We start from the raw sequence: 24,804 nt of genomic DNA, 5'->3' as shown, positions 1-24,804 counted from the left end.
TATTAGTACTTCTTTTTTTTTTTAAACATTCCTTCTGGCCAGTCCTCCTTTATTAAATTAGCAAATTTATACCAAATGGGGAGCCCTGAAGTTGGCTAGGGATGTCCCTAAGATTACCACTGCCATTTTAAAGCTAAAAATCTAAAAAAAAAAAAGAGGATAAATCCCTTTTGTATAGCTCTGTAAGCAGCTCTGCTCGCTGGTTAGATTTACATATCAATGCACTTCGATCTTTTTTTCTTCTGAGCATTTCTGAGTTAAGCCTGTTCTTAAGGGCATTTGTTAAACCATGCCACTTAGGAGCTTGCAGATATTTCCTGGGCCATTTAAAATTGTGACCAGTTATCAAGCTTTGTACAAAAGTCCTACGAGCATTTTCTGAGTAACAGTGTTTATTTCCCCAGCCCCCGTCCCCGTACACAGTGCATGTTGCTTATTCCTTCCTTGTGTTTTTATCCTTGTGTGAGTTCAACTTGTTGTGGTAATATTTGCTGAAATGTAGGAGGAAAATCCCTGGGTTTCGCTTGAGCCCTGCACGTTGGCCCTCAAGTTGGACCTCAAGAAAGGAGATTCCCATTGCAGCTCCAGCACTGAGGGAGCAGTGGAAGAGAGAGGTTGCATGGTTAGGGGAGTTGATGGAGAAGGTGGAAATGCCCTCATCCTCTGTCAGGAAGAGAATAATCCCTGTTCTGGAGCACATCAGGGATCACTGGGTTGGGCATCAGGCTGTGAGGCTGATGGTGGACAGTCCTTCTCCTTCCTGCGCTGTTCTTGGACTGGACTGTCTCCACAGTCCTTCTGCTGTACCACTGCTGAAGCACTTGGACACTGAATTTACCCCATTCTTCAATTTAACACACATGGTTTTCGCAGAAAAGGAAGAAAAGTGATGGAAGGTGTTAGGAAAATCTGTTTACTTATGGAAACTTGTCTGACTGAGCCTTGAGTAAAGGGAGGACACCTCACATCAGCATCACTGTTTTCTACCTTGTACATACACACACACACACAAACATGTGCATGCTCATATGCACAGACCAGTTGTTACCAGTTCTAACTGCTCACAATACAATCCATGGTTACCAGACCACAGTGTCAGTCTGGAAGGTGCTGTATGTTGCTACGAGTATAAAGGTTTGCCTAGAAGAGCAAGTCAAGTTTTCCCAAAAAAATCACTAATGTAGGGTCTAAAACTTGATTTTCTGAAGTTGTGAGCTTCAGAAAATGAAGGTCTTCAAAGCCATATTAAGCCTTGACTCTCAAAAACATGAAGTCAACTTTTTGCACTCTGTTATTACTACTACTCCTATTATTAGCAGTAAAAACAGGGAAACGTGAAAAATATAAGAGCATTACTGCATTATGATTGGATGGTAAATGTAATTGTTTATAAAATAATATTTATTAATATTACTTTAAATTATTAAACTGACTCAAGAAGTCACTTACCACTAAGAATATCCATGAGTGTTTTTTCAAATGCTTTTGTGAACTGATTTAGTAAAAAAGGAAATTGATTAGAACTTAAAGTAAGCACCGTGGATATCTTCATGCTTTAGTAAGTTAAATATAGTGGAAGCACTTTTACTTGGGTGAAAGGAGCAATAGAAGAAAACTTAGAATTAAGTATTTTGAAAGATTTTTTTCTCTTCTTCTATAATTTCTGTATTTTAAAGCTTCTTGCTTCTCTAGCTCCCTTTGTTTTAGTAGATGTGTTTTAACGGTATGTGTATATATAAATATATATGCACAAACACCTTATCTATCTATCTATCCATGCATCTATCTGTACTATATGCACATGATGTCCAAATGTAACACTTGGGAACAAATAAGCATGTATCCTGCCGACATGCTGCTGTAGCTAGAAGAGTTGGCCCTGACAGGAAAATTTGGCTATATAATAGTACTTCCCAATAGCATGCTTGACCAGGTTTTTAAAGTCTTCCCTTTCTGAACCGCTCTCAGACAGACTAATAATGAAAAAAGGGAAAAAGTCATAGACTCAGGCGTTTATGCCAATGCTAAAGTGAACTGGCAGAGTTCTTCACATGAACTTCCAGATTTTCTCATTATGCCCAGCTAATACCCAAAGCCATTCTTAGAAGTTTATTAGCAGCTCTGATTCATATGGAGCTCTTAAGATATCTGCCCATACAAAATTTAGAAAATGTGTCACTTTGGACTATTACCCATATATTAGACTGTGCCAATAAAATAGTCCCTACTGCTACTTCTTTGCTAAAAACACAATTGTATCACATAAGTAATGGAATGCAGCAGAGAAAATCACATTAATTAGTCCTGAAAATATAATGTTTGTAACATTTCTCCCCTGTCCTGCCAGGGCTTGACCTGCAAAAATACTTTTTCACTTCAAATAAGAGAGCTTCCCCAATAACCAATTCTGTGGTTGTCACAGCTTTTATACACTGGGATCTGCGAAACTGTGCTGGTGCTTCCCAAACCCTGGCACTGGGGACACAATCTGCCCAAGGGTTCTGTAATGGGTATATAGACACGTGCTTATCAGCTCCTGCCAGGGTAGGCAGATCTTAAGAACTTTAGATAGGGAGTCACTGAAGCCTAGACTGAGTGCCAGTGCTGAAGTGTGGGCTTACCAGCTAAGTGACTATCTTTGGAGTTCTCCATGGTGAGAACCAGCCGTTGGATGGAAGACTGTAAATGCTGATGAATTTAGATGCTAGTTGTCTGGGAGTTGCTGTGTCTGAGGCTGGCTGGTGTCTCTGCAGACCCTGCTGTGCCATGTTGTCTCCACAAGCCCTTCTGGGAGCTGTCTGGAGGAGGGGTAGTCAAACCTATTGCACGTATTTGGATGAAAAAAATAAAAAAAGAAAACTGGATAAATAAACTTCTTAAAAGTACTTTTTCTTATTTCAGTAGCTGGGCACCCTTGAGAAGGTATATTGAAATAATAAATTAAGATCCTGTTCACAAATCTGTGATCCCTTTAGAGATGCAGATTTTTTTTCCATAAATGATGATGTTTTCCAAACACCTTCTAAATAATTCATAACCAGGATCCAGAATGTAGAAGACTTTTAACTACAGAGTGTCAAGTCACTTCTCTTATTCATCTTGATCATATTCTTAAGTTCTTTCTGGGAATTTTCCAGGGTTTTGTTTTTCTGAAGCTGCTTGTTTGGGAGAGTTCAGACAATTTTTGACCCTGTTAACATTCCTCTATATATCACTGTATATTCTCTCACTGTTAGGCAAACTGAAAAATTAGGAAATTCAATTCTGCTAAATTGGGTCCCCAGAACCACTCCATCTCTCTTTATTTTATTCCTACAGAACCATCAGAAAACATGATCTGTTAGTGTGATGTCAGCTAATCCTTCTGTCCCAGTACAATCTTTTTCGAAGCATGTCAGCTCTCAGTAGGGACGGGAGGGCATGGCAAATCCGTGTGCAGTCTGGGCATTCTAGCTGCAATCTGTCTCACCTAGGGGTGGGGGCTCACCTCTCCCAGCTTTACTCCTAACACTGAGCAGTGTTGATGGTAAAAACCCCACCTTGTCCTTCTCTGCCACAAGAGCAGTGGTTGCTAGTATGACTAGGTTGATAGTTTCTTTTAAATTAAGGAACGCATAGGAATCACTTGCTATAGGATGTAAAGGCTGAAACATGACAAGGAAATGGGGAGTTTTGGATCAGGAACATATGATATACTAGTGTGCATTATATTGATTTGTATTGTATTAGTTAAGGAGTCTATATGTAAACAATAATTTAGTGTAGCCTTGAAATTCTAGCAGATTCAAAACCAACTTTCTGGTTTGGTAGGTATTTGGTAGGTATTTTTCAATGGCATTTTAAAAGATCAACCATCTTTTTCTTTCACTGATAAGGCTGTTCTGAGTTAGCTCTGATATTTGAAATTGCTTCGCAGGAGTTGTTACTGCCTTCTCCTGCTTCGACTTAGCTACTGCTTCCCTTTGACGGTCTTTCTAAATTCCAGATCTGGGCAAACATAATCAGAGTGAAAGATTTGCCCTCCTGTTCCTTAGCAGACTTCTATATTCCCTCCTTCAGGGCAGGCTTTGGGCTGGAGTTTGAGTCCCACGGCTCAAGGTTTATCCCTAATCACTGTCTTCTCTGCCCTTCATCTTACTTCATGTGGCACAAGGAAGAAATATGCTGCAGTCAGGAATCCAACACAGATTCTGCTGACAAGTTTTCATCAGAAAACGACTCTTCAAAGACATCCTATAATCACCTAGGACCTGTCCGTGGTTCTTGTTTGCTGGACAGAATTGCTCTTACTTTCTAAGAGGGTTAAGTGCTTGAAAAAATGGAACAAAACAATGTGTGCCTGGAGACGTGAAAATCTACTGATTTTTGCGTTCACCTATAAAATACTTATGTCTGCTGGAAAGAAGCTTGCTTGCACAAATGTGTTAAGCTGAACACAAAACAATGAGCATACATGACTGAAGAAAATGCATTTTAAGGTAAAAAAAAAAAAAGTAATTTTCACAGTTCTATTGTTCTTTGAATTTTTTGTCTCCTTTCTGTGCTTCTCCATATTGCCATGTAAGCTTCTGAAATTGCAGAATTATTACTCTTCACTTTGTAGAGAATCTCAGTCTTCGTTCCTACTCAGCATCAGCTGCAAGCTTCCTAATGCTCAGCTTCTATATTCCCCAAATTTTCCAAGCATTTTCACAGTTTCCACACAGATGAGCCTGGGTAGTCTTTCATCTTTGCTCTTCCACATCCATGTGAGCTGCAGAACAGCCTTCATCTTGCAGACCCCTGTGCTGTATCTGAAAAGGTAGCAGTGTTTGTAGTTTGAGATGGTAAAAACAGTCACATTTTCAGTTCTAACCTCTGTATTTAGGATTTCCTCAAACTTTTGTGTCTTTAGGTGGCTTTTCTCCCATGTGTTCTTTGTCTCCAAAAGTGAGAGAAAATAATAAAAAAGAAATTGCATGAAATGTATATATTGCTGAAATTTATAACATGGTGTAACAAAGCTTTATGGACTGCTAATGGTTTGAAAATGCATTAATGTTAATGTGGTTGATATCTGGGGAGCATTTATTTATCTATATTTTTTAATCTATATATATCTGTGTGCGTACCACCACGCAGAAAAAGCACTGTATCTGAGCTCTGATGTCTCTTTAATCATAAATATCCAGGACCTGCCATTCTTTGAGCACTTGCAGTTAGTATAGCATAAACCTCACTATATGTTCTTCTGTCAAACCACAAAATCTAGAAACATTTTCATTATCTCTGTGCTTAAAATCATAAAAATTAGTAAAAACTTAATAAAAATTTGTAGAATCCCTTAATTTGGAGAATTTATTTCCAGCAATGTTAAAAATGCCATAACATACCTGGATTTTCTGTTCCTGTAAGCTTATGGTTATTGATGTATTGAACTCTATCTTATTGTGCAAGTTTCGCATAATGACATAAAGAATGCTTTAAAGAAGAACAGAGTTATTTGTTAGGATTTCTAAACACTCTTTGTAAGAAAGAAAAGCTGATTATTGAAACCAAGCAGTGAAATTGTACGTTTTGTTAAATTACCCAAATACAAAACCCCCTTGAATAAATTAATTTAAAAACCTTGTTGTGAACATTTTCTTTTATCTGAAAATACTTATCTTTCTTTCCTTTTCTCACTTTCTTCCTATTTCTCTTTGATTTGCCTTTTTTCTCTGTCTCTTCATCTTTGTCTATTGCTCTCATTCTTTCTCTCTTTTCTCATTTCTTTCAAAACAATATTTTTTTTACAACTGTACTAGATTCTGGGCTCTGAAATATACATTAAATATTTTTTCTTGATCCAGGCTAAGATCTCTTCTATTTTTCTTTTTTCTTTCTTTCTTTCTTTCTTTTTTTTTTTTTGATTTTGACGTGTTAGAGAAAACAATGAGTATACTCTTCCTAGTAATTTAATTCAGTTACTCAGTCTTGAAATAATTTTTCTCCTGTCCTCCACCAGCTGATGAAAAGGCTATTTATTAATTTACATTCCTTTATGCCTATGTTAGTGTTGATGTCTTTTTTCAAGATAACATTAGTGCTAACATCCCAGTCATACAAATACTTCTTTGCCTATCCTAGTGCTGTTTCTTCTCTGGTGTTTGCCACAGCTGTCATGCCTTCCCTCTGACTACATTTTGCTGAGCTGACAAATCAGTTCTTGTGATCAGCTCATGACTGGAGATTACTCACCCTCTTTGCTGTCTTGGCAGCCCTTTGCCTGACCACAACTGATCGTACTGTACATAATCCCAGTGTAGGCTTGCCTACACCTGGGGTTATAACACAAAGTAAATTCCTCTGATAGCATCCCAATGGCTCTTTTTTTTCCCCCCCAGGGGAATACCACACATCTGGCATATAGATACCATGTAACAAAACAATATTCTAAGTCCTACCCTCCTACTGCCGCCAACTACTAGTCGTCTTTATTTACAACATGGAACAGTTTCATTAATTCCAGAGTGTGATCTCCCACATTCTCAAGTGACATTAAATCCTGTTTCTATAATTTCCAGTCTTTAAAGTCATTATATATTTTTTTACTCACATAGTATTCCAAAAGTCCTGCATTTTTCATATAAAAGGAAAAGTGTTTCTGGGATATCACTGCTATTATAACGTTTTTCTTCTTTTAAACCAGAATTAATGCTCTATTTTGTGTGTATATAATATTAAAAAGGCCCAGGATGCATTTAATTGACTGTCTGAAGTGTATAGTGTGAACACTGACCATGGTCACCTGTGAGTAATTTGAATCTTCAGATCACGGGGGCTCAACAGTCCCAGAGTGTCTGTCCTGTCCTGATGGGGTGCTGAGCACGTGGGGGCTCTCCTCTTATCCCAGTGTGGAGCTGTGGGGCTGAAACATGGCTGGGACTGCAGCGTGTGCTGCAGCACATCTTAAATCCAGACCTCATGCAGGGAAGGATGGGATTGCTTTCCAAAGGTGTATTGCATCCTGTGATCTTCAACACTTCATTGTGTGTGTTTAAACCTGGCTCCTGGTCTTGGAGTACGTCTTACAAAAACTTAACCTTGCTAAAATAAAGCTTGCTAACATATAAGTGCAGTAGATCTCTCTGAATGGGCACATATGTTGGTTTGATTTTATATTGACCATGATAAAATTAATGCTTCTTTTGTCTTGCCTGACAGATTTCTATGTATTTCTTTAATACTTGTGACTGATAGCTGGTGTCACTAGTTTGACTAAGGTGGGGAATCTGACATTTTAATTGTTTGAAATTGAGCAAAAGAATTGCAAAAAGAAAAACCCACTGATTTTTCTGTTTCCTATTGGGGTTTTGGCATTCCTTTCAAGGAAATTATTTCTTCTGGTTGGCTTTTAGAATCCTATACAGAGGAGAGATGAAGAACTATAAAACTTTAAAATGGGTCAACATGTCACTAATTATTGCTTTAATTAGTGACAGCTACATAATTTCTTCATACTTTTGTTCAATTTAATAGAAGCCAGATATATCCCAATTTTTCTAGCTTGAAAGTAGTGCCCTTGACTTTTAATGGACTTTACCCAGCCTGTAAATTGCCTGGAAGTGCCCATAGGAAAAAATGTAAAGGTTGTACCTTTACATTTGCTGTCACAGCTGCTCTTTTCATTTTATCCATAAATATTATTGACAACATAAATTTTCTAAAGAAGAACAAATAGCAAAAAGTTCTTAATTAGGTTTGAAAAACAGCAGTGTGAAGGTGAGAGGTTTTACAGGGACCCGTACATCCATTAAAAAGTGTTTTCTCAGTTGAATGTCTCATACACTGGATGTAGAACAGTAAATCAAATCATAAATCACTAAATGGTCCAAAAATACTTTCAATAACTCTAATAGGTGTAATTTGTGAGACAGGAATGATATATGGTATGAGTTTTAGGTTCAAAAAGGACTGCACAGTTATTTTATACAGATTGTGCAAAATGATATAGTGTTGAGCTATAACCCTGTGAAGTCAGGAAGACCTACATGTGTTAGTCATTTCCATGTTCCAGGTACTGTAAAGATGCTGCAGATAATTCTGTAATTCTTTCTTTAAATTATTAAGCAAAAAATGTCATTGCCTTGCTCACTAGCTTCTTTATCAGCTGCATTAAGATCAGTTCAAATACACACTAGTAAAATCCTGTGTACCGAGTATTTTGTTTTTCACCTCCTTGTACAGAAAACTCAGGCAAAACCTGTAAATGATGGAGTTAAAAATCTTAGATTACGTTTTGAAGTACTTTTGTGCAGGTATTAAGTGTGTATTTTAGTAAATATCATTTTAACATGCAACCTGTCCTAATCTCTTAATGAACAGAATTACTCTAATATGGCAAATTATAAACCAACCTTAGCATGAACATTAGATCTGTTAATTTAATAGTTTCCTGGTGCTAATTAAATTGTCCTTAATTTACAATTTCAAATATTTTATACTAGCAGTGTATTTAAGATTTGGTATTTCTTTCCTGTTTTCTGATTGTGGGATTTCCCTAGTAAGATTTTCTTATGACTACTTCAGACACACAAATATTTAGTATTGAGTAGCATGGCGCTTTTAATGCCCACCATGCTATTAAAGCAGTTCCAGATTAAGTGAAAATTAATTCATGTTAGACTGCAAATTACTATCTCTATTATCTCACACCTGAGTTATTGTGGTAATTGATCAGCATCAGAGGAGCTAAGTAACACAAAAAGAAATGCGAGGAATTTTGTGCAGAGTGTGAAAATGAGTCTTATGTCATACCTTTGCTGGCTGGCTCATGGAATCTCTCACCCCGTGGCAGTCACTGCCGTGCACCAAACCTTGAAGCACCAGGCAGGTCACTTGTCCTCTGCTTCCCTCTGGGACTGGAGAAGATCCTGCTACTGGCACAGCTCTGCAGGATGGAGGCAGTGGGACAATGCTTATTCTTCTGGAGGGTTTGCTTTGCTTATTGCCTGACTTACCTGTGCTTTACACCTTTCTTAGCCACCACCTTGAGTACAGGAGGAGAAGTGAAACAAAATGAAGAGTTGGTATTTAATCTTCCTAATTCAAAAGATAATTAAAGGCTTTTAACTTTTTGAGAAGCACTGTGTCTTAAACTGGACAATACTTTGACTGTGTTTCTTACTCTAATTTGTCCCTGAGTGACACTGATGTCCTAGACTGCTTCAACAGCTGCAGTAAGCAGGTAGTAGCTCATTTCCCTTTATATTTTCATGCCACAGATGATACTCTAGCTCTGAATTTAAATGAGACAGATAGCCTTGATTCTCACCGGGAAGGTATGAAAACATTGCTTCTCACCATCTATATTGCAAAACACTTAGAATGACGTGCGATTGATGTTTTGAAGATATTTTTTATTCGGGACGTTGTTCCAAGATGGTTGATACTCAAAGTTTCCCGGGTTCCCCAGTGGAGGCAGTGCTGCACCAGGATTGCGCTGGATTTACGTTGTACTGGGATTGTGCTGGATTTGCGTTGTACCAGGATTGCACTGGATTTGTGTTGTACTGAGATTGCGCTGGATTTGCGTTGTACCAGGATTGCGCTGGATTTGCGCCACACCGGGATTGCGCTGGATTTGCGCCACACCGGGATTGCGCTGGATTTGCGCCACACCGGGATTGCGCTGGATTTGCGCTGCGCTGGGCGCGGCGCCGTGCGCGGCCGCCAGGGGGCGCGGCAGTGCCAGGGGCCGGGCAGGGGCGGCGGAGGAGGAGGAGGAGGAGGAAGGGGAAGAGGAGGAAGATGAGGAGGAGCAGAAGGTGGCGGACCGTCCCGCTGCCCGCCCGGCCCCGCCTGGGGCAGCCCTGACAGCCCTGGGGACAGGCTTTTCCCCCGGGATTCCTCCTGGGAGTCGTTTGAGGAGGAAAAAAGGAAAAATAGATTTAAAAAAAAAAAAAAAAAGCATGCGGGAGGGGGGAGGATAGAGCTGTCTTCTGGCTCAAGGGGAGGCTGGCAGGCAGCGTTCACCACTCCTCTCTGTGGGGAGCTGTGACTGAGGTAGTCTTGGAAATGAGGCTACTCCCAAGAAAAATTGCTGAGAGCAGGGTTTGCATTCCGTCTTCAGCGCAGGAAGGAAAGTGGTGAATATTAAATGTTGGTTTCTTTCAGATGCCACCACCAGAACCTCAACGTGCCTACGACAGCAATATGACATCAGAATGGGAACTCACATCTCTAGATGGCACAGTTCGTCACCTGGGTCTTCAGACTTTGATTCCATCCATTTTTTACTTCGTGCATCATCTTCATCACCACTGCTATTACTGCTACTGTAGTTTAGAAGGCAGAAATGTTCCCTGTCTCTGGAAGCTTTCCAAAAGAAAGCTCCACCCATTCCAAAGTAAGTTCCATTTCCTTTCAGGCATTACAAAATACCTTAAAAGCTACATTGAGGGATTGGTGGCAAAAAGTTCATTTAGGTATTTATGTTTCTTTAGCTACAAAATTATAGAACGTTTATAACAAGTCTTTAGCACTGGTATCCAAGAAAAAAAAAATAAAACTGAGATGTGGGGAAATAATGACTCAGTGCAGGGGTGGTCAACTCATGTTTGTAATCCTGCAAACAGTTTAACTGAGTGCTTCAGGTCGCTCAGGACACAAGGCATTTAAAATACTTCCCTGCTCTCTACCTGTGTGAGGGTCAATCTCTGCTGTGCGTCATCCTGGCTTGCACATGAGAAGGCAAAGTTGGACTTTCCTCTCTTCTCTGCTTGGCTCCCCTGAGATCCTGTGATGTGCTAGGTCTTACAAAGGACATATAAGCAAGAAGCAGTGATTAACAGAAATTGTGACAATCTTAAGCTACATAGAAAGCATGAAATGTGCTTATACGTGTACAGGTACAGGTGTATATGTGAACAGGCATCTCAATAGAAGAAATGAGAGCAGCTGTGTGGCATGGCGGGAGCAGGCAAAAGACTCGACCCCAACTCAGTGAGCAGAAGGGAAAGAATGGAGTAGCCCATGTGCTTCATCTGTCTGCTGGACAGCTCAAGGGTGACTACACGGGGATGAAGAGGCGACAGGCTGCTGAAAGGACAGGAATTCTGCCCTTTTATCCCTTTGCAGAGAAGGGTGATCAGTCCAATCTGCAATCCAGTTTTTGGTAAAAAAAAACCCACTGCTGTCAGGCTGTCTGCTGAGACCAATCAGAAAGAGGACAAAGCTCTATGACCTTCAGGCAGAGTGTTGTTATTATCATTACAGTTCTTGCGGTTACTGCTGTTACTTAGTTGTTTTGTCTTATTTAGCCTTTGAGAACATCCCCTGCCCTGGCTGGCTGTGGCCTCTGTTTGATGGATGAAGAGTAGAATTAGGCCGCGGCAGATGGCTGTGGACGGAGTTGGGGTAGGAGCGGGACAGAACCCCCGCAGGACTTGCTTCCAACCCAGCTGTTTCAGAGGGGGAGTGGGAGAGATTCGGCAGGAAGGATGCGCGGGGGAAACCCTCTCGGGGACTGCGTCGGGGCAGCGGCTGTGCTCTGCGCATCGGCGGAGGCTCAGGCCGAGCCGCTCTCCTGCCGTTCCCGCACCCCTGCCTTGCTCGCCGCTCACTCCCGTCGGGATGCTGGGTTTTCTTCAGCCGGGGACGGTCGCATCGCGAGGGCCACCCGGTGCCACCGGGGCGCGTCTGCCCGACTGGGGACGAGCGGTCTGGCGGCCCGCGGCGGGACGCGGTGCCTCCGCCAGCACCAGGGACAGCGCCGGCAGCAGCGCTGCCGCTCCTTTGTTCCACCGCCGGCGAGGCCCCGCGGAACAAAGACTTCCGCCGCCGTCGGCGCGGGGACCCCGGCCTCTCCCCTCCCCGCCCCCGCACCCTCCCCGCAGCCGCCGGCTTGGCCCGGCCACGGCCGCCGCCTCCACCGGAGCCGCGTCTCCGGTGTGTCGGCCGCGCACGCCCCTGCCCCGGCGCACCGCGCACCGCCACCGCCGTCCCGCCACCCTACCCCGTGTAAGCTGCCCCGCACACCCTCCGCCGCAGCGCCCCACGCTCCGCGCTCGCCAGCCGCTGCCTTGCGCCTCGCCCCGCCGCCCAGGCCAGCGCACAAAGCCCGCACGCCGCTCCGCCGCTGCCCGCCGCTCCGCCGCCCGCCGGCACCGCTCTGCGCCGCTCTCCCCACACCGTGCCCATACGCTGCGCCCTCCTCCCCGCCTCTCCGTCGCAACCTCCGCACATTCCTCTTCGCACATGGCTCTGCTGCAGTGCCCCCGCGGCCCCTCGGGCACCCCCCGCCCCGTGCACCAACTCTGCACATGGCTCTGCCTCTGCCGGCCCGCGGCACAGACGCTGCTCCGCTGCCCCCGCGCACCGCGCCGCTGCCCCAAGGCGCGCGTTCTCGGCTTCCAGAGGAGCCCCGCAAGAGGAGGAGCCACTACCGAGCGGACACTCCTAGCTACCGGCTGAGCGATGCGCAAAGAACAATCCTCGCGATGATAATATTAGAAAATGTATTTATTTCCCATTAATCGACTTTACATTGTTCAGCCCAAGAAAGCTAGAGGTCGAGTCACCACTACCTTGAAAAAACACCGCGGCTACCGCACCGCTCCAGTAGCCCCCCACGGCCCCGTTACCTTCTGCTGACAGCTGCCCCCGCGGGCGCTCGTCCCGTGGCAGCGGCATCTCCTTTCCACTGGGCTGAGCCAATCAGTCCACCAGTCCTAGTTAGTCTCGGTTTCCGTAGGTGAGTATAGGTTGTCGAGCTCTTTATTGCTTTGTCTCTCCTTTTCTTTCTTTTTCTTTCTTTCTTTCTTTCTTTTATTTTTTTTAAGCTCGTAGCAATTATTTTTGTTATTAACGTCATTGTTATGGTATGCTCTAGCGAGATCTTTGATGAAGCTTTGAGGATCCGCTCTTGGCATTCACCGCGTGCCTTAATTGTATGACATTAAATCAAGGTCCGCTGTGAACACGGAGAGTCAGAGCCTTAGAGCGCTCTGTCTCGCTCTCTCTCTCTCTCTCTCTCAGCAGAACAGCAACTGATCCCCGAAAAAAAAAAAAAAAACCCGGTAATTTCCCTCCGCCCGAGTCCCATTCTGGCCCGGGCTGCATATAACTCATGCTCGAGTTTTCTAACTAGCCAGTCTGTTTTTTTGCAATGCTCAGGAAGCTGTTAATTATGCATTTAATCGATTAAAAAAAAAAAAAAGAGATAATATTAGCGCGTGCCTATTGCACAATTCCAGACGACTGCTTTAATTTCACCAGCGTCTTCGCGTGATTTTAAACACAGGAGTTGACTCTCCCCGATTCGACGTCTGTCATTTGGCATCCCTGGCTGAGAGGAATGACCGTGTCTTTCCGGCTGCCTCGGTCCGCCTGGTTCTGCGGCTCCCCTGGAGCACGGGCGGGGGGAGCCCGCACCCCCCGAGCATCCCCGCTCCCCTCGGCCAGGGGGAGGGCGGGAGTGGGGGGGGAGGAAGAGGGGATCTTTCGGCGATGAGAAGTGAAAGGGCAGGACGTGTCATCTTTCTTTGTAAAGCAGAAAAAAATTTAACTCACTCGCACCTGCCCCTTTCCCGGGAGGGTCTGGGCAGCCCATCTGGCTTGCCTACACTGAACTAGCGAGTGAGAAAACTGGCGGGTGAAGTCATTACAATAATTGAAAAAAAAAAAAATTAGCCTAAGCTTTTATTATTATTATTGTTACTACGCTTTTTGCCATCTTTCACGGCCCAGGATCGGGACCATTCCTTTTCGGTGCCGACGGCGCGCCGGGGAGGAGCGGAGCGGCCGGGCACCTTGTATCACCCTGCGAACTCGAGCACGGCCGGACCCCAGGAACCGGGCAGCTGACCTCGACTGCTTCCTCGGCGCCAGGGCCCGGGAGAGAGAGAGGAGGCGAAGCGGGATGTGCTGCGCTTGCAGCGGCGACGGTCGGGATCCTGCGGCGAGCTGAGCTTCCCAAAGACTTTTCCCGTAGCTTGCCGGGGCATCCAGGGGCAAACTGGGAAGGCGGCTCCGGCCCCCCTCGGCACCGTAGCTCCTGCGTGCGGCCGCCTGGAAAACAGACAAAGCAAGAGCGTTAGAATGCAGGCGGGGAGGAAAGGAAAGGCAGGCGGGGAGGGAAGGGCGCCGGGAGCCCGCACGCCGCGCGGTTGCCAATGACAAAAGGGAGAGAGGGGGGAGTCAGAGCAGGAGAAGGGCGGGGAGGGAAAGGGGAAGGGGAGGAAGCGAATGGAAGGGGGGCCACACGCACTGACGCGAAGCTGGGGTCGGCCAGACCCGAGCCTGTGGGCTGCTTAATCCGCGGCCGAGGAGGGACAAGGCGGAACGCCCATCACCGCAGCGCTAGGGTGAGCGGGCATCTGGGTCCCTGCAGCGCGGTGGGAACGGGCCAGCCGCGGGGAACCGCAGAGAGCAACCTCCCTGCCCACCGCTGCAAAAATGCCCGGAAAGCAAGCACAGGGGAAAGCTTAACAAATATAAAAAAATAAAATTAAAAAAGAAGAAGAAGAAAAGAAAATAATAAAATTAAGGGACTGTGAAGGGGGTGGGGAACAGCAGTTCCTCCTTCTTTTTCGTCTTGAGGACCGTACTAGAGCAAAGAATCATAGGGAGAAATCCAAGCATCCAAATAAAAATAAGAAATAGGAACCCCTTCCAAATACCAAGAAAGAGAATCACAATTAAAAAGGAAATGGTCAAACCTGCCGAGGGCTGGCGGCTCCTCCACCCAGTCGGAGCCTGGGAGTGCAGGAGAGGAGAGCCCCTCTAGCTGCTTTCGGGGGATAGGAAGCGGTCCGGTCTCTCCCCCTCGCTTGCTGCTCCAGAATTAGGGATTAATGCCTCTCCAGCCAAACAAATAAGGCATCTGCCTTCAGTACAAGAGGATTACACGGGGTTGCTGACGTCACCAGCCAGGCAGATGTTGGCTCCCAAAGTCCTGATCATCTCCCGTGTCCTTGAAACCCGGCACAATCCCAGACCCTCGCCGCCCGGCCGGGTTCCCGCAAGGTCGAGGGGGACCCGGTCGGAGGGGACCCCACCGAGCCGCTCTCTCCCAAAACGTCCTCACGCATCATCGGGAGAGAAAGGTGTGAAAAGCCGAGCCCGGCAGAAAGTTCAACCCTCCCCCTTCCCTCCGGGTCCTCTCCCTCCACTCCCCGCCCTCCCCCACCTCCCCAACCTCAATGTCACATGAATCTGTAAAGTCATAGCGAGGAAGAGGAGCCTGATCCCCGGCTCACCCAGAGGCCACCCTCCCCGCACGGCATCCGACCCCCCCTCACTGCGGCACCGCCGCGCCCCCGGCCCCGCGCCGCCCCAGCCACCCGCCCGCAGCAGCCGGAGCCCGGCCCCGGAGCCGTGCCGGGCCGCGCCGTGCCCGCGGCTTTGTTCCCGCTGTGCCCGTCCCGGCGGGGCAGCGGCGGCGCGGGCGGAGCGGCTCTCTGGCCGTGCGGGGACAGCGCTCGCCCCGTCCGGAGCTGCGCGGTGCCTCTGCGGCGGGCAGGCCCCGGCGGGCGGGCAGCGAGCCCGGCAGAGCTCGGCCGGGCCGGGCCGGGCCGGGAGCGCAGGGAGCTCTGAGGTGGCTCAAGGCCTCCGCTCGCCCTGCAGGGCCGGCGGCAGGCGCTGGAGTAGGGTTCTCTTGGCTAAGGGACTTGGAGGTTGCGTTTCTGCAGTTCTTAGGTGGAGGCAGAGCGGGTCGTCGTTCCCGTGGCTCAGCCCCGAGTTTGCTGGAGCTGTAGGGTGGGTTGGAAGTGCCGCAAAGTACATCTGAAAGGGGAATCCAATTAGAAGCGCGATCAAAATAAAAAAAGAAATTTGCCTGAGAACCACGTCTGTTGCTTTTGCTGTGGCATAAAGTCCATGACTCATCATCACTACTCCCTTTGCATCAAACAATGGTTTCAATCATTTCGGTACTGCAGAAAGGCAAACTAGACGATGTGACATAATGGAGCAGGATGAAGAAGAAGGAATCGCCAGTATCTAGGCTCCTGTTGGGTTGATGTTGTTGTTGTTCAAAGGAGCTGTTTTATAGATCAGTTCCATATTATCCTTGTCTGTCAAAGTGGCATTTAATTTTTCCAATTGTGGAACTCGGTCACTGATAAAATCAATTTAATTTACACCACTGTCATTCAGCCGATCCGAGCAGTAGATTTATTTTTGGCTCGGAGTTGAAGGGAAAAAGCAATCGTATGCAGAATAGAGAGATCCTTTTACTTCTTTTGCGAGCAGTAAGAAGAGAAATCACTGGCGTGGCATTTTAACAGAGCTTGCTTTCCTGCAGGAGAATTATAAATGTAATTTCTCAAGTCTTTTGCCTAGAATCTTGAGCAGGCACACGAGAGGGATAACAAGAAAGACAGAGCTGCTCGACGCCCCGGCGTTCCGTGGGGGCCGACAGCCCCGCTCACTCCCCTTTCCCGGGGTGACACCAGCCGGCTCCATCCTCGCCCGGTCCCTGTCCATGGTCCTGACCCGCCGGCGGCAGCGGGCGCTGCTCCGGCGGCCGTGCCGATGGCCCTGCGCGCCCCTCCGCGCAGAGCGGCCCGCCGCCGCCGCGGGGCCGGGAGCCTGCCACCCCTCCGCCGCACTTCCATCAACACCTCTGATTTTTTTTGTTGTTGTTATTATTGTTATTACTATTGATACTTTTTTTTTTTTTTTTTCAAATTCAGCACCTTGGAAGGAGGTGGCGTTGATAGTGAGGATTTACCTTTCTAGGGCTTTATTTGTTAGCTCTCCTTTTTCAAAGAGCTTTTAATCACTAGCGCCTGGGCAAACCCACATTCTAATATAAAGTGGTTAATATTGGACAACAGTCTTTAAACCTCGGGTTCTCATTTGTTTCCTTAAATGGATTAACGTGCAAATTCAGATGCGGTTTTTAGTAACCGGTACCTACCTACGGGATGACCTGAAAAGAACTGACAACATTGCAATTTTTTTTTTTTTCATTAGAAGTTGCAGCAGGAATAACTTGCACACAGTGGTTAAATTTCCTCTAAAATATCACTTTGCATATATATATATGGCCTCTTTCTGGTCCTAAAGAAAAGATCTTGCTACCCAGCTATATGCATGCGCAGACATACACACTCTCTCACCTACACATACATGTATATATACATAAACTTTAAATAATTTAGTGTAAAAGTCAGGCGTCGCCGTTGAGAAGTCTTTTCTCAGATCACACACACACACACACACACACACGCACACACACACACACAAAATTTGCTAACCCTGTTCCTTAGCATTTAAAAGCAAAAACAGGTCTCGAAATATTATTTCTTCAGTCCTCCCTTTTCTCTCATAACCTGCTCCCCCGAGTTGAATAACTCAGGCGAAGAACAGCTGAAATAGCCCCTACGCTGCAAGAGGCTCTGAATGCAGCAGCCTTAGAAATTGTGCACTAGCCCTGCAAGGAGAAATGTATGGGCTCTCTAGAATGTGATGTGTGTGCTACCGGCTGGGGAAAAGGCAGAGCTGAGGCCATTCACACTTCGTAGGCTGGGAGATTTCTTTCAAAAGAGCCCTGAAGTATTTAGGATTTGGGGGGAAACCCTTGTACCGGAAGAAAATGGCCTAAACACAATAGGACTCGCCATTTTCTCCTTCCAAAGCACAAAGCAGCTCCGCGGCTTCAGCACCACACAAAGAAAGCCCGGACCCTCTGAATTCTCTTACATTTTCCCCCACGATTTCAAAAGCCTTCCCCTCTATCCGATCCGCTTTCCCAGGAGCGCTCTCAAAGAAATAAAGAAAAAAAGGAGGAAAAGGAGGGGGAGAAAAGCGACTAGGCTAGGCGAGAGAGAGACAGTTTTGGTCTTAGTTTATTTTAAGCAAATCCTGTCACGGAAAAGTAGCACCATCACATGTACACTTGGGGAGTGTGTCTGTGGTGGGGGCGGGGGTGGGGGGGGGGAGGTGGGTTGGAATCCCAAAAAACAAAACAGCTGGAAAGCTGTTTTGACCACTGCATTCCTTCGAGCTGGGCGGACTCAAGTTGCACTACAGAGACCCAGGCAGACCACGCTGCCTGGGGATGTATGTGTATGTACACACACAGGCATGCATATTCCCGGGCCAAAAAAAAAAAAAAAAAAAATTCATTTCATTGAAGCCCACAAACTGATGTTGAAAACAGCGCTCTGTCCTTCTCACTGCCGGCACCTGGCGTTCCTCCGCGCCCGCGGAGCCCCGCACCCCCGGCTGCTGCCCTGCTGCCGCACCGCGCTCTGCTCAGCCGCCCGCCTCTCTCCCTCTCCCGCTTTTATTTTCTTATTTTAGCAAACCGGCAGAAGACATAGAAAAAGAGAGGATGACATATTTAAGGAAAAAAGAAAAAAGAAAAAAGGAGGGAGAAAACAAAGAATCAAAACAAACCCGAGCAACCCCTACCTAAACAACAGCCTGTCATTGTCGCCCTGAAATGCAGCAAGAGACTTTGTACTTACAGGCAGCGCTAAAGTGAGTAATCCTCATCCCAGCGTGGTTGGGTTTGTTAGGATTTTCTTTCCCTCCTTTTTTTTTTTTTTTGCCTAGTTGTTTTTAAGTACTTTTTTTTTTTTTTTGTTCCCGTCGTCCATGGCTCGGAGTGGATTCAAGCAAAACCGGCCGGTAAGCAGGAATAAAAATAGAAGTGATTTCATTGTGTAAATGCAGCAAAGACACAAGAAGCCGTGTTTCTCCTAATACTTTCTGCTTGGGAACCAGCAGCTCTCAGCTCAGGAAAGCAAGACTCTGAATCTCCCCCTCTTCTCTCTCTCTTCCTCTCTCTCTCTGTCACACACACACACATACACGAACACGAATACGCACCCACACACACACATACACACTTACTTTTCTTCTTCTTCTTCTTGCTTTTTTTTTTTTTTTTTTTTTCAAAAGAGGGCAGGCCGTTCCCTGAATCCCAATGAGTTAAGTCAGTCACTTTCCTTCACATGCATCACAGCCTCCTTAGAGCTGCAGGCACAAAAGAGCATTTAGCTGCCTCCAATTTGTGTAGAAGGCCTGGCCTTATGCTTTTTTACTTATTTATTTAAAAAGTATATTTAAATAGTGTATTTCAGTTAGTATAAAAATACCACGTCCCTAACTTTGACCACTGAACCACTAATTGTAACCTTTTAAATAAATTCTTGAACTTGTATACATGCTTAGTTGGTCTGCAGGGGCATCACAAGAAATTGATGCACAGTATTTCTCATCTGTACAGACCCACACCCTGCTTTCTGTAAAGGTCAGATCTATACAATCCACAATTACTTTCCAATGAAGTCTTATATCAACAAAACCTCCTTGAAAGGATTATAGGCCTCTAAAAGTAAAGCTTTAATCTTAGATATACACAGTGGCATATTTTTAATCAAATATGAGAGATTGTTTCAAAATATGACCGCACACACAAACGTGTGTTTTCGTGCAGGGTTACTTTTTCCAGGTGGACAGAGATAAGCATAAACAAGGTTGTACTCACTCCGCATTTCATTGCCTGTTTTATGTTTATTCTTTCTTCTAGTGGATGCAGGAACATCCATTCATGTATATGCATGTGTGTCTCTCTCTCTCTCTATATATATATCGATATGTATATATATATATACATATAACTACATATTTGTGTACGGCAATGTGGCTCGTCAGAAAGCCGCAGGGCTGGCAGAAGCCTGTCACGAGGCAAATGAAACACCAAAGCGACCCAGCGGTGGCCCTTGCGTTGCGGAGCCCCCGCGAGAAGAAAGGCCGGTCTGCGCCGGGGGCCGGTGGGCACTGCCCTGCCCAGGGCCAACCCCATCACCTCACGCCACCGCCCGGCCTCTCCTGGGGGACACCAGGGTGCTGCGGGGTGGCCAGAGCCACACCGGTATCTCTGTCACCTCAGGAGTTCTTGGCACTTTCTTTGCATGCTTGTCATCCCCTAATTCCAGCTGCACTTGCTCAAATGGGTGGTAATCCGACTCTAGAGGAGATTATGGAACCAGAGATAGCTGCATTTAGGATTACCAAAAGGAAATGAAGGAATCTAATCCACTCCCACCCCTTAACGTTGCTGGGTTTCAATAAGACCTTATACCGCCTTTTAGGATTTTAAACAAATGAATTTGCTTGGGGAAGGGGACAGAAAGAGACCGAGTGATGGAGAGTGTGTTTGCCCATTGAATGAACTGAATAGGAGAGGATAAGGTGAATTGCAAAAGCAGCCAGGGCCGATCTGCTTTTTTCTGCATCTCAATATGGGCCCAAGGCTTGTAGCCGCCTCAGTGGTCTCCTCAAGACCAGGGCAGGTTTAGGAAGCCATACTGGAAATCCATGTTTAAACTGCAAAATCAACCTAGTGCTGACTTGAACTGCAATATGACACTCCCCCACCACATCACACACCTCAAAAGCCAAAACCCGACAGCATAATGTGAAGCTGTAAGTACGTTGTTTCCAGTCAATAAGAATTCCAGTCAATCAGTAAACCATAGAACGTGCCTATATTCAGAAGATTGTTTCTGCTCTATTTTGGTTGCATAAAGCCAAGCAGAAAATAACTAGTGCTTGCTACAGTGATATAAGTAATGTCCTCTTGGTTTTCCTAGTTTCACTTTCAACCAAGAAACAGCATATAATTTTGTTTCCAAACATACAGAAAGTCTGCAATAAGAGAACTGAGCTACCCTAGTACTGAGACCTAGCCCTCCTTCTGTGGAAAAGCTATAAGAAGAGTAATACAGAATTAAAAACCAAACCAAATAAAAAAGAAATGTCAAAACCCCCAACAAACACCACCACAACAAATAGAAAACATGTGAAATTTATAGAAGTTTTCTTTTTGTAATTTCAAATATGCCCTTTCATTTTCCCAGACCATTTTTATGTTCAAAGTGCTAGACTGACTACAACAAGCCTCTCAAAATAGTGTTTAATATGAATATGCTTAATTGTACAGATCTTCTTAATTGCACTGATTATCCTCGGTGCGTTATCAAGGTAGTCTAAAATGCTCTTTGGTTGTAAGAAAAGAGTCTTAATATGAGGGGGAAAATGGCTAGTCATTCCTGAGTAAGATTTTGTTTTGTAGAATGCCTGTCATGGTCCTTTGCAATCCTGGAAGCAATGTGAATCAAAAGCCGCGGAAGAAGATTTACGTCGACAGAGGCTCCGTATATAGCAGGCGCTAATTATTAAAGCTCGTTCCCTTATTTAGGACTCTATTTTCCTTAGCAAGCCCATCATCCTGACACAACGCAGCTCAGGATGTTTGTTCAAAGCTTATGAAAATGTAACCCAACTCATTGCTAGAAGTTGTTGCTAATTAGTTGATAATAAACTTCTCCGTCCAGGACACAAAAGTCTTTCAGAAGTGCAAGGTGTTCTTTGTGATGCCCTCACAAGGGGAATTAGCATATCAATTCGGCAGGGGAACAATACAGCAGGGCGCTTGCCTTCCCTCCCTCCTCTCCTCCCCCCACTTCCCCCTTGCTAAGGCTGATGCGGTGGGTACGAAAGTGAAAGGCCGGGGTCCCCCGCTCCGCGCCGCCCCGGGCCGAGCCCGCCGCGCTCGGCGCTCGCAGCCGCGTCCCGCTCCGGGCAGCGGCCGCCGGCTGCGCGGGGCTGCGGACCACCGGGCAGCCACCCCTCCGCACCGCTGGCTTTACGACCCCTCCTCTGTGGCGCTGACAAATGGAGATAGCTGGGGGTTTGCGAGCCCCCGCCCTGCCTCCCCCCTCCCTCGCCACCGATGAAAGGGTTTCAGCCTGAGAGCCTTTTGCAAATGGATGTTTTACAACGCCTCCCGCCCCCGCCAAGGTAATTCTGTTACCCAATATCCTTAATAAAGACTGTTGTTCCCCCTTCAGTTGTTAAAGGTTTCTCTGACAGACTGGTCTTTTCTTCCTCACCTCCAAAGGGTGGATTTCTAGACCTCCCTATTCAGGTGTAAACGCCGAGAGAAGGCAATGGTCCTGATAAAAATGGTCAGTCGGTTATAGATTCAAATAACTGAGGGAGAAGAAATCCCATTCTTAGCAGTTTAGCAGAAATTTGTCCTATTGATTGCAACATTCGACTCCTCTTGTTGGGTTTTTTTCATTTGTTTGTTTTTTTTAATGCATAATAAATTTACAAGAAGACACAAAACCTGCAAATGCAAGGCACAACCAAACACCCTAACCTAGACACTTGGTGATGTGTAAATGGATACCTCAGAAGAATGGAAATTCATGTATAACAGGCCAGAGAAGGCAATTAAAAAAACCTCTGTGATCCTGAGGCCTTTGATCCCTCTAACTCTGCTCCTATCCAGAGGTTCAACAGATGCCAGAGTTATTTATCCACATGTTTAGAGAGCAAATAAATGCCTAGGCTGGAATGAGAAATGTGGTTTGGACCCTACAGGTAAATCAGAGCAAGACTATGGAATGGCATGTGCCCTCCTTGGTGGCTGCGAATGAACTCTTTGTTAGGAGTGTGGGGAAAGGGCCAACCTTTGAGGAGATAAAAGCTATGCTTGCCTAATCAGGGCAGAAAAAACCCAAGATATTTCAATCTTCTGCTTTAATTTTTTTTTTTTTTTGAAAGAAGCAGCACTCTCCAGTTGGCTCCCACTCAAACAGCGACTGCTTCAATGCATTTATTTTTAGAAATAATATGATATGTAGTGTGCATTAGACCATAGTAACATGCTAAGAAATAAAAGAAACCTCTATTTTCCCCTTAAATCACTAGGGTAGCAGTACCCCAGGAAAAATGTGTTGTGCAATTAAAAACAAACAAACAAAAAAAGCATTTATTAAGAGAAAATGTTTGTTTTCTTAGGTTTGTATAGGAAGTCTCGAGCAAGGAGAATAAAAGCCCAAGTCCTAGGAGTTTTTGTGAAATTCAGTTTAGGGAAAAAAAAACTGTTAAAGATGGTTGTTTCCCCAAATGCAAAACAACAGGGAGGAATCTGAAGAGAGCTTTACTTTCTCTGCAAAATCTCCATTGTTGCTTGGCAAACAATGGGAGCTCTGGGCGACTGGAAGGCTGTGAGAATGAATAGGGAATCCGCAGGATGTGTGCGGGTCAGTGCTTGGGGTCTCTGTCCTAAAGCCCCTTTCTCAGCTTGCCACAATAAAGTAGCACAAGGTTTAGTCTTTCCTGGGTCACTGGCCATCTTCTATTATTCAACACTTCACAACAAAAAACACTTATTAATCAGCGCTGACCAGAGGCCCCTTTTGAAACAAGAGAAGGGGAGAAAGAGAGGGGGGAGAGAGAGAGAAAAGAAGATTGAGAAACCCTGAACAGACCCTCCCAATACAAGAGCAACCATAGGCAGTTTCTCAACTGGCCAAAGAGATTTTTTTTTTTCTTTTACCACAACAAAGTTTCCAATCAGGTCAGAGAGGACTGGACTTTCCTCCCCTACCCCCACCCCTGTTTTCCCTCTCACTCTCTTTCCTTCTTGCTCTGAAGATGATGGAGACATTGTTTTGCAAGTAAGGATGGTTTTAGGTCAAATTGCCAAGGTCTGATCTTAGAAGTGTATCCTTGCTATACTGGAAGATAAGGCTGTTTCTCATCTGGGCCTCAGCTCTGGAGGTGGCGTAGGAAAGAAGAGGTTTGCTTGTGGGGTGCTGCTCTTGTGCTTTAAGAGCTGATGGATGAGGTGTCAGGGCAGAAGTTGTGTGAGGACTTGGTTCAAAATGGTATGAGAGAGAGTCGAATGTGCCATTTATTGACTCTGCTGAGGGCAGTCATGGGCTTGCTGTGGTTGGTCCTGATTTTCTAGCAGTATACATTGCACAGGGGTAAACGGTGAGGGAAAAGGAGGGAAAAAGCTTTGGAGGGAAAAAGAACTAATAGATTTAAGATAAAAACTTTGTATTCTTCTGTACAAAAAAGGACTCAAAGGCAGCAGTGAAAAGGAATCTTAAGAACTTAATATGTGATAATTTAATTTGCAGGGGGAGGTGTTTGTTTGTTTCTTATTCTTTGTTATCTTCTGATATTTTTTTAGGATATTTAATTATTCTTAAACAAGTTGGTATTTCTATGTAATGAAATGTGCACAGACTGTCACACAGCACACATTACAGTGTTCATGCCTCTTACCCCCCTGAATATGATCCATACAACTTTTTACAGAGCAGTTTTGTTTGTTGGGTAGAGCTGTTTTTAAATGGAGAACACAAATGAAAAACTGAAGTAGTTCAGACTTTGTTAACGGTACAGGTACAGATGTACCTAAGAGAACAAAGCCATTTGTACTATTTTTTTTTTAATTTAGCAAATGCATAGAGACAGCAAATATTGAATCCCCTGTGGATTACCTGAGAAAATGAAATTGTTCTCTCAAGAAAAAAATTAGTCCACAAGAAAGGTAAAAACTTCCTTTTTTTTTCTGACTAGATCGTGTGTTCGCTGTGTCGTGGTTGGGGGGGGTTGTTTGTCTGAAGTCGATGTGGACATTTTAGCTAGAGTATATAATGAAATATTATAAACCTAAGAAGAAGCTGTTCCTTAAGCCTTCTGAATACTATACTTCACAGTATGTAAGCTGTGACTAGTGCACCATAGAACTCCTCATTAAAGGGTTTTGTTAGTGGAAACTGGAATAAAGTCTTATTTGGAGGGCAGCCTCAGTGGTGCTTTACCAGTTTGCATTGCAAACATTAGGCTGCAGTTCACAATTTGTTTGCAGGAAAGTGTTTTACTTAAGTTGAGTATTCTCTCTTTTCCCCTCAAATATCGTGTTGCTCAGATTTTGTGGAGCTTGATGTTCCAGCAATGGAGTAATCAAGTGTTACCTAAATTATTTAAAGCCTGGGATTAAAGGCCTTAGCTCTG

The 24,804-nt window shown here is 45.2% G+C and overlaps 1 protein-coding gene and 1 non-coding gene across 9 annotated transcripts; both read right to left on the bottom strand.

The window, feature by feature from the left end:
* On the bottom strand, positions 1-18,881 carry LOC116807877 (uncharacterized). 8 transcript variants are annotated; one of them, XR_012054162.1, is made up of 5 exons: positions 18,441-18,881; positions 14,682-16,261; positions 11,978-14,031; positions 2,622-8,911; positions 1-844 (listed from the first exon to the last, which is right to left on the bottom strand). XR_012054162.1 is itself a non-coding variant. In XM_072924694.1 (5 exons), the coding sequence occupies exons 3-5, from the start codon at positions 12,205-12,207 to the stop codon at positions 4,725-4,727; spliced, it is 432 nt and encodes a 143-aa protein (XP_072780795.1). In that variant the 5' UTR covers positions 12,208-14,031; positions 14,682-16,261; positions 18,441-18,871; the 3' UTR covers positions 1-4,724. The 8 variants fall into 8 exon arrangements, 5 of the variants coding, with proteins under 5 accessions (XP_072780795.1, XP_072780798.1, XP_072780797.1 ...); XR_012054163.1 differs by having other exon boundaries at positions 1-590; XR_012054161.1 differs by having other exon boundaries at positions 1-4,793; positions 5,373-8,911; positions 18,441-18,874.
* MIR124-1 (microRNA mir-124-1) lies at positions 12,878-12,988 on the bottom strand. Its single transcript, NR_049007.1, is given in 1 exon segment — positions 12,878-12,988. It is a non-coding gene; the product is annotated as a microRNA mir-124-1 (primary transcript).
* Positions 18,882-24,804: the final 5,923 nt, after the last annotated feature.

Source organism: Taeniopygia guttata, chromosome 2, assembly GCF_048771995.1.
Source record: "Taeniopygia guttata chromosome 2, bTaeGut7.mat, whole genome shotgun sequence".
Taxonomy (NCBI): Eukaryota; Metazoa; Chordata; class Aves; order Passeriformes; family Estrildidae; genus Taeniopygia; species Taeniopygia guttata.
This window is presented reverse-complemented; position numbering and strand designations above follow the sequence as displayed.

Coding starts and splice junctions, on each gene's coding strand:
- LOC116807877 (XM_072924694.1), bottom strand. CDS start 12,207: ATGTGCGGAGGTTGCGACGGAGAGGCGGGGAGGAGGGCGCAGCGTATG. Junction 8,912..11,977: donor TGCGGGGCAGCTTACACGGG/GTAGGGTGGCGG, acceptor TCCATCCTGCAG/AGCTGTGCCAGTAGCAGGAT. Junction 4,794..8,778: donor CCATGAGCCAGCCAGCAAAG/GTATGACATAAG, acceptor CTACCTTTTCAG/ATACAGCACAGGGGTCTGCA.